This window comes from Polyodon spathula, chromosome 17 (genome assembly GCF_017654505.1).
Source record: "Polyodon spathula isolate WHYD16114869_AA chromosome 17, ASM1765450v1, whole genome shotgun sequence".
Classification (NCBI taxonomy): domain Eukaryota; kingdom Metazoa; phylum Chordata; class Actinopteri; order Acipenseriformes; family Polyodontidae; genus Polyodon; species Polyodon spathula.
In genome coordinates, this window is record NC_054550.1 from 7,824,174 (window position 1) to 7,834,059 (window position 9,886).

The 9,886-nt window shown below is 38.1% G+C and overlaps 1 protein-coding gene across 3 annotated transcripts in view; it reads right to left on the bottom strand.

The window, feature by feature from the left end:
- The window catches only part of LOC121329519 (deformed epidermal autoregulatory factor 1 homolog), a 28,763-nt gene extending 19,362 nt beyond the window's left edge, over positions 1-9,401 (bottom strand). For 2 of the 3 annotated variants that reach the window (XM_041275115.1, XM_041275114.1), the window contains exons 1-9: positions 8,805-9,401; positions 7,615-7,712; positions 6,140-6,269; positions 5,622-5,768; positions 5,186-5,325; positions 4,868-4,933; positions 3,570-3,620; positions 2,855-2,987; positions 1,006-1,134 (exon numbers count right to left, since the gene is read on the bottom strand). In XM_041275115.1, coding sequence (XP_041131049.1) covers positions 1,006-1,134; positions 2,855-2,987; positions 3,570-3,620; positions 4,868-4,933; positions 5,186-5,325; positions 5,622-5,768; positions 6,140-6,269; positions 7,615-7,712; positions 8,805-9,003 — 1,093 coding nt within the window. In that variant the 5' untranslated portion in view covers positions 9,004-9,401. The remainder of the gene's footprint in view (positions 1-1,005; positions 1,135-2,854; positions 2,988-3,569; positions 3,621-4,867; positions 4,934-5,185; positions 5,326-5,621; positions 5,769-6,139; positions 6,270-7,614; positions 7,713-8,804) is intronic. The other variant, XM_041275113.1, reaches the window with a different exon arrangement.
- Between the last annotated feature and the right edge of the window lie 485 nt (positions 9,402-9,886).

Here is a 9,886-nt window from a genome sequence, read left to right on the forward strand (position 1 = left end):
GTTCCCATTATCCCTTTTACGCCTTCCGTGTATTTCTGCACAAACCACGCAATGCATAAATTAAAATGTAAGGCCAGCAAGTGCCCAAGATGACGGGCAATACTGAGCATGAGTGGAGGCAGCCTCCACATACAATTACAACATACTCAATAACTTGAGTTACAGAACGTCCTGGGCAAGTTTAATCAGGATTGGGTTTCTTTAGATAGGTGTAATCAATGTCAGACAGGTAGCCCCTGACAGGTAAGATGTATACAAATCCCATTCATTCCAGAAGGTAACACCTGACAACCAGTTAAGCACTTGTCCAGTACAAGCATTCTCGTTTGCTTTACTATTTTTCACAAGGATTTGGCTATGGATTTTCAAGATCAGATTTACAGGGACCTCTAGTGGCTGATGCTAATAGTTACTGAGCACAGACTACACCAGTAACATTGCTATCATTCATCTGGGATTATACAGCAGTAAATTTAATTAGAATTGTTTTTTTTGGGGGAGGGGGGGGTTGGGTTGTGAAAAGGGCCCAGAATTATTTGTATTCAGGGTTGAGGTTAACTCCTGTTTTTTAATTCCAATTCTATTTCCTTTTTTTAATCAATTCACAATTTAAATTCCCTTTTAATCAATTTCAACACGCTGATCAAAACTGCAATTAGCAGTATTCTGTTAAAATGAGCTTCTTACAATGGCAACAAATTACTTCAATTAAAGTCACATTTAATCAATTCAATTGGCTTCAAATGAAAGCAGCTGAACAAATCACAACCACTAACGTCTCTAAAATACCAATTCCATTGAAGGAATTGGAATTGTAAACCGACTGTCAAAATGAATTACAAAGGATTATAAACAACAGGAATTAACATCAACGCTATTGGTGTTCCACTTTATGATGTTACCAGCTGTGTCTTGTCCCTGTCAGCAATATCCCTGAATAAAGAAAATCAACAAAATACTCAAATACTCATTTTAAAAAACAAAATGAAATCTCTCTCATCTTACCAGTTGTTCCAGTGAAAACACCCGTCTGAGCTGGACTCTCAGAAAGGACGGTAGTGGTTTCACCTGTCGTTGAGCGACTGAAGGTCAAGGTGCCAGAGGTAGTGATTTGCCCAGATGGTGATACTGTAACTAAAAAAAAAAACAGAAATCATTACCTGCACTGTAATTATGCTCTGCAAAATGTTTTTATAGCTTATACATCCTTCACACTGCTACTAGAGTTTGTCACCAGAATATCATTCTACAGTAAATAGACTCTGTTACCCTGCACAAGGTAATTTGCATTGTAATTGTATACAGAGTATGTGAGTCTTACTAAATGTATTTTTTATAATGAATGTATAATAACCACCAGGAAACCCTGTAATGCTAGGCTAGTGTGGTCCGCCAATAACTAAACTAAATTATATCGAACAAGGACAGAAAATCTAAATCTAAATAACTTGCTACTGTGCCACCAGGAGGCGGTCAAGAACTTCCAGACTAAATTGGAGATTGCTCTATTTATAGTGGCACAGCTACATAGCTCTCTGGGAACAGTAGTTCCTGTTGGTCTAACAGGGCTTCTCTTTGAATAACTAATATGGAGACAGGCGAGCACTGCCAACTGAACTCCAAACCAGGCGCAGCTTTGTTTTGTCAACACAGATTTGCTAGCTCAAGGATCTTTCCACAAGGCCATTGATGAAGGAAATGAAAGTGCAGAATGTCGTGGAAGCATTTAAGCTGTAATCGAAATACAACTGCAGAAATGGACTTGTTAAGCGAGTTGCGGATCAACAGGAAAACCCGGACCGTTAGTGGTCCAAGAGGACTGGGTTTGAGAATCCAAGCTCTCAAGCATTGCCAAGGACAAGTTTACGCAGGTTGTGTTTGTCTATGAAGGCCTTAGACTTTGATCCAAAGCTGGCACTGTAATCAGAGGCATAATTAATCATAACAGAAAGCCAGCAGACCTTCACTTCCTCCATACCATAATGGGAAGAGCACGGTGCATTTTCTGCTCTGACGGTTGCTTATAAACTGCCTTTCAAAAGGGCATGAAAATCATTCAGTTACACCAAAGACTCGGTTCAGCAATTCGACAAAATGCCAGCTTTCTTTTTTTATTATTACAAATTATAACTATTACAATCTAAAAAAACATATTGCAAAGACCAGTTCTAATAATTACTACATGGTGTATGCTGTGGAATTCTAAATACAAAAACAGCTAGTCCTGGTTCTAGCGTGCACTATATCCACAATTAAAAATAATGCCACAAAAGCCAAAAGTTATCGATACGTTTTAATTCTCTACCCCTATAAACTCTTCTTGGTCGTCTGATTTAACTAAATCTTGTGATTTCCATCCAGCAGTAATTAATGGGCACCCAGCAGCATGGTCTGCAATGGCATCACAATGTACTGTGAGAACACTTGTATGTCAAAACACATGTATGAAAACATTATACTGCCTAGCCTTCAAGCACTACCTTCAAATGGTTGTCATGTCATGCTGTCTTCATATCTATTCGATAAAGTGGGGTCTATTCAATTGATCTAAACAATGGCTGATCTAAATACCACCCTCCAATAAATCTTTAATCATAATCAAATAGTATTTTTACATATCGCATTAAATATTTCCATAGAAGCCGATTCTTAAAATAGAAACACAGTTTTAATCTGAGTGGTATTTCATATACTAAATCAGTTCAAAAGCACCGGGCACAATGCATTATTGTCAATTACTCCCTGTACAACAGTTGATAAGGTAATTGGTTGGTTATGGGCACCATATGAAAATGATCCCATAAGGCTGAAATAAAACGTCATACCAGACCAGAGATCATGTCAACACACTTACAGGTCATCCCGTCTGAGGCAGGTAGCAGTGTGATGTTTTTAGATGACTGAGAGCCCTTCTTCTCTGGCATAGTGGGCTGTTCGTTATCCTTCTTGCGTCTTTTATAGGGCACGAAAAGCCTTACTGGGCCAGTCTAATGAAAAGAATATTTGGACTGGGTAAGTATGCCATTGGACTCTCTCCCCCAGAGCAATCCATTGGAGCACATCAGCAGCTTCATCGTGTATCAATTCATGTGGCACTAAACAGTTATCTTAGTTAAATGTTTGTATAGCTCTTAAAGTAAGCCTTGTAGAAGGGTCTAGATCAACCCCAATATAGATATTCATTTTTCCTATAGATATACATGTATCATAACCTGTGATGGATTGACAGCTCTATTTGAAACCAAACCAGTCTGAACAATGTAGAACAGAATGTCTACCATTATGAACTTAAGACAACTGGCCTCAGCAGAGATTATCCAGAAATGTCGGAGCTACACAGATTTCCTACTGTGGCTTTCCTATCATTCATGTTTTACTTTCCCAGAAAAAAAGATTAAAGATGCTTGCAAAAGATTGCACTGTGTATAGCTGTGTGAGAATTTACATGCAACCTGTTGCAAGAGTCTAATCTTCAAGTGTGGGAGGCTTAAGTCATTTTACCCCTATAGATGTTATTTACCCTTTGTATGTTTGACTTTTTCTTTGAAAAGCACATATAATCCAATTACCAGATGTATGTTCTCCCCTCTGACAGATGCCCCGTCCCCATTTTTGTGGCACTGAAAAAATATTAAACAAGGCAGATAAGGAGAAAAAGTGACTTGCAAATTTAAATCCACACATTAGTTTTTAAAATATGAAAATCTAAAACTCACATAGTTGTATAAATACGTCAGAAATTAAAAAGGATCCCAAAAATATACAAGCCTATTGCATAAAACTGAAGCTGTTTAGCTACTAAATGGGTTCTACAAACCATTCTGGAACTGGTTTTTATTCAATGTTGTACCAGGCTAGTGCGACGTCGCGAGCAAAACAGACGATGAAGTAGCGTTTCTACATAACATTGCTCACACAACCTGGTCGTATTACCACCTACACCAATTTACCTGCCGAATAAATACAACTTGACCAGTCATTTCCCTCATTGTACTTTGAGAAACATGGCTGCTCTAATTTATGCTGTGCATTTAAGATACAGGCTGAGACTATTACAGCGACAGAGGACATTGGAAGATGTGTGTGCAGTATCTTTGACATGGTTTCTGATCAAGAAATTAAGGCGAACCTGGGTGAGGGTGGTTCTGGTAGGGTCATGCTAATATAACCTTTCACCGTTTTTTGTTTTTTTTTAGCTTGATCCTTGTATAATGTTTTCTTTTTGTTGATGTATGGGTAGATGCCATCACAAATTTTCCTGTCTGGTTTGTCTCCTAACATAACCCACAACTTCCTTTAATAATTAGATTTAGTTTTTTAAATGTATCGCATGTGTTCTAACATATTTAGTTAAATATTAAATTAGACTTATTGAATAGCTATTTATTAGTATGTAACACAATGCTGTGTTTATGGTGCAGTTCCAAACTTGTACATTACATGGGAATCTATAAAATTACATATACAGCACAAATTAGACAGAAAATAGGGTGTTAGGTCACTTAAACCTATATTTGCTGTCTTGCATATGACTAATGATTATGCAAGTGTGATTTCCAAGACTTTAAAAATGCATTTCTTGTGTTGCATGGTTTACGTATTTTCAGACATGGGGGGTACAATTTGCTAGCCCACCTGTCGTATTGAAAGATGACACCAGCTACGATTCGACTGGAATATAGAAACAGGTGATAACTGATCGAAATAGCATCCCAAAATCATGGAACAGCTGCATTGCAATTTAAAGCCAGACATTCCTTATAAAAGTTTCCCCTGGTAAATTTGCACAGTATTTTTGCAATTTTCCCATGCCTATACTATTCATATAGTTTGTCATCATTTGAGGCATGCCTACAGTTCTCCTTACCAATGACAGGTCATCACAGCAGGCTGCACATGTACAGGAGGCAGCATGGGGGTTTAGGATGCCTTCCTGCAAAAGTAATAGACTCGTCAGTTGCCTGAACAGTAAAACATACACATTTTCTATTATCTTCCATGCTAACAACTAAGTCTTTCGGCTTTGTGCTGCATCAGATCAGACAGACGGACCAGTCAGTGGTGGAAAACAGCCTTGTCCAGTCATGCAAAATCCCTTTTGTTTGTGAAATGTTCTCCTTAAATATATACATTCATAAAAAATGTTGCTATGCAAGCCCAGACTTCCCACGGCTCTCTCCCATACCTGGATCAGACACTGTACTGGTCTCCCAGCATATCGGATGCTCCTTTTCCAGTCCTTGCTACTGGCTCGCCCTGACATGCCTTCAAACTCGGTGGGGGTGTACCAGTTACCGCCATGCTTAATACAGCGTCCTTTCCCACCTGCATTCAATAAAATGAAAAACATTTTTACAATACGTAGGCAATGCGCCTATATTTATTAATCCCACTAGATGGCGGTATAATCTAAAAAGACATGACCTTTCGAAAGCAAATGCCCCCTTGTGTGCTCAGGTATAAACTCCACCATATAAATACAAATAAAATAAGCATGCTGTATGCTTTTTACAAGTTATATACAAAACAGAGACACATTCTCAAATGAAAAGGGAGTATGCTTGGAGTAAACATCCCAGTTAGCAGTCAACAATCTTTAAAAAAAAAAAAAAAAAACTTACCAGAGCCAAGTCTGTTTTTATACAGCATCCCAGTGGTGTTTCTGCAGCGGACAGGCAGTTCATTATCAAATACAGAAGGGTCCCAGTTGTACTTGGTTCCATCTTTGCCTGGACCAGGAGTTAATGGAGTTGACAACCTCTGTGGACCTGTCAAAATACATTTACAGGGCTATGATATGGCAAATGGCCAGCAGTTACTTACTGCACACATAACAAAATGCCAATAGCCACAGCACTTGAAAGCGATCCTTGCATGATCTGTGTGAGTAGACCACTGGATCACTTATTTCTGCAGTACCAAAGCACCACCTATAGTACTTATTGAAAAGTTACTACGCTGCTGTAATATTGATAATGGAATTTGGCTTTACAACACTTACTTTTCCCCTGGGCCTATCTCAAAATAAATAAAGGTTTCTAAAGCACCAAACACTATCCCCCACATGCAAAAGCACATCGGATTCCATCAATGACAGTAGCTCGTTTGTTTTTGCATGCCAAGAAACAGACTTGTATACCTGGGATAATTGGTGCGACAGGCCCCTTTAGCCCTGTAGTGTCCACAACGCTGCCATCTGTGTGCACCACAATCAGAGTCGCTTTCTGGGTGTTCAAGCTGTCTCCGATCTGAAGGGTGGTTCTTCCAGTCTGACAAAGGCAAAGGACCGTATATATTGAACCGGTAGACTTGTTAAGGCAGTGGGTTACATCAAAAAGCCTTATCTGTTTTAGGTAGGTCATAAGAATCTCAGGAATTTCAATACTGCTGCCTTAAACCTCAGAAACTGTCTGCTGCTGCTGCTGCCTTCCCCCACTTAAGAAACCTTGGTGTACTTCTGGATAGTAACCTCTCCTTTGATGTCCAAAACTCCTCTGTAGTCAAGTCTTCCTTCTACCGCCTCCGAAACATTTCAAAGGTCCATCTCTACCTCTGCCTCCCTCCTCTGTCATGCATTCATCTCCTCTCAACTCGACTACTGCAACTCTCTCTGTTGGTCTTCCGTCATGCACCATAAACCAATTGCAGCTGGTTAAAAAATGCTGCTGCTAGGATCTTTACCAGATGTTAAAAACATGATTGCATTACCCCGTCTTGCCCAGCTTCACTGACTACCTGTAAAGTTCAGGATTACTTTCAAAATTCTCCTGTTTGCCTACAAAGCCCTTCATCACACAGGTCCAGAGTCCAGCCTGCTGACCCATTATGTCCCTGCACGCAAGCTGAGGTCCTCTGACTCTGGATTGCTTGTCATACCCAAGCAAAAGCACGCCACACTCAGAGCGCTCTTTTAGCTTCATGGCCCCGACTCTCTGGAACTCTCTCCCAGATTTAGCGCGTGTAGCTCCCACAGCCTCTCTCTTCAAATCAAATCCGAAAACCCATTTGTTCTCTCTTGCTTTCAATGCTCTTTAGCCTATATCTGTTATTAGCTGCTGTCTAAATGTTTTCACTGCATCTTCTTCGTATGATTCTGTATGACACACGCATCCACAATGTTTAAAATTCACATCTTAGCCTTGTATTTAATGTAATATGCCTGTATAATGTATTTGCATTGTTTTTACTGTTTGTATTTAATGTACTATGTCGTGTATTTCGCTGTATTTAATGTATTATGCACTGTTCCTCACTATTTTGTAAAGCGCTTTGTGATGGTGGTCCACTATGAAAGGTGCTATATAAAATAAATATTGATTGAGTGAGTGATTGATTAGGAATAAATAGCACTGAAGAGTTGTTTGGCACAATAGTCACTGGGCACCCATGCAGCCAAGGACTGATGCGGCTTTCAGACTGAAGTGCTAAACTGGAGTGAAGGGGTGGTCCTTCCAAGACAAGATTGAGGCAAGCTCATAGCGGGGGACGCTCAGATTTCCTTGTTCTATCCCTTCATGGTGGCCAATTAGACAAGACTGCAGTCTTCGAGGCTGTCAATCCAGGACCTTTTACATTATAACAAAAATGTTTACGAAAAAAATCAATATTACTCACAAGGACATGTTCCGAAATGGATGTAGCATTGGCGACAGACGTTGTAAATACACTGTCTTCAGTTCCTGGTACACTTGCGACAGTCACTGTAGTAACTTCTGCACAACAAAAAAGGATATAAAAGTGATCATTATGATAAATAACTTGGCGATTAATACAATCTTCTCAATCCATGAGCATACCATTGAGCATAAATGTCCCTATCTCAGTTTTAAATTACTGACTAAGGAGTGCAGGTTTGGTGCTCATATAGCTCCAGCTAAATTAAATTCTGTCTTTCTTTTTTTTTCAAAATATAAAGCAGGTGAGGGTGATTACAACTATGGGTGTGAGTAAATAAGGAATACAATGTTAAAAATATTTACTGTAACACAACGCACTAAAAACTCATTGAAGAGTGTGGGGAGGGGGCTTGATTCCATCATTTAGCACCAGTAGGCGCTCTCGTGCTAATCTTTCAAATCAGTTCAGCAACAATTTTCAAAACGATTTGCACACCTGAAAAAGGTGCAAAACATCTCAAGTAGATTGTTATAAAATGAAAGAATGTGATGCCAGTAAACGTGAGCACACAGTATTTTAAAAAGAAAATTATTTGGTGTTCTGTTCAGCGGTTTGAATCAAATATTAATTGACCCTATTGCAGACTCAAGTGAGTCTCACTCATTTTGCCGCACACACACGCATAAATGCCATTATTAATAGCGATACACAATATATATATATATATATTATATATATATCTATATATATATATGATATATATTATATATATATATATATCTATAATTATAGTCTTTGGTTTTCACCATGTTCTTTTATAAAGGGTAAAACATGCCCTCTATATTTCCTTTAGTTTTGTACGGGAGATACAAATGAAATGATTTTTTTTGTATGCGCAACAAAACCCCGCGTGTTTTATGTAAAGTTGTTTTGGCGCAAAATAAAGTTCGAATTTTAATTTTATGCATAAAATTGAAAAAACATTTTTCTTACAGTGGTCAATCTACTAGATGATTAATAATAATAATCTTAACAATAATAATAATTATTTTATTTATATTGTAAGAAAAGTGATTGAAACTTTTGGTGACTGACCATGTTCATCAAAGTGCAAGTTTTTGTCGGAAGTGCAATTCCACTTCTTTTTAACGTATTTCCCATGTTATTATTATAGTTTATAAACTTGCCTGCGAATGCAGTTTCGTCTGGGTTCGGCATGGACTCGGTTGCAATGTCGATGTGCTCCGGTTCCCCCATTACCGTCATCGTTGTAACTTCGGCCTCCGACTCGGTATTCTCGTTCTCCCCCTCCCCCGGCACAAAAGCAACTGAATCGGGCGCCTCCTCCAAGCCGAGTCCCTTCGTTGCCGATTCAGACTCATCCATTTCGTTCGTCCAGAGCCGGGATAGGCCGAACGTGTCCGAGCGAATCCGGCCGGTGTAGTCTGATCGTTCCAGCACCACCAGGATGGTCGGAACCTTATCATGCAAAACCCGCAGTGTTTCACAAAAGCTGCAGCTAATTCCAAACGATCAAGAAAAAAAAAAAAAAAACTCGATCGGAAAATGGCTCTCTTTACAACCAAAACACAGGGAGGAGACCAAACGGAAACTAACGAAAAAAACCGAGTGTATACGATAGGGCACATCCGAAGCAGGATTGAATGACAACAGACTTCGAAGTACCTAAAATACTGTTGTGTTGCCAAAAATTAATTACAAAAGGAAGTCAAAAATACTATTTACTACTAAAAGTATTTTGTGCTACACTAATTATGCTGATACCAGAACTTATTTCATATCATTTTAAATAATATTAAATACACATTTTGCAGACATTGTCATCATTTTTTTTTAAGTACAATTACCAAAACAATTACAGTATTTTTAAATTAATAATGATGTATTTGACAACGTATTTTTAATAAGAACAATTAATGGCAGTTAAGGAAAAAAAAGGGTTCTTTATAACATCTACATTTTTCTAATACTATTTTAAATTCTTATGTGTTCAACACCCCACAATTCTCTATTGTTGTTTCTGCACAGATAATTGTTGAAATTTCGTTCTGTTTGATTTTTTTTTTTTTAAATGTGTTCGCCTATGAAAATTTGTTATGTGAGATTTATTATAATATATATATATATATATATATAATATATATTTATATTATATATATCTATATATTATATATATCGTATATATTCTATACTATATATTTATATATATATATGTGTGTGTGTGTTGTGGTATGATACAGTGCCTTGC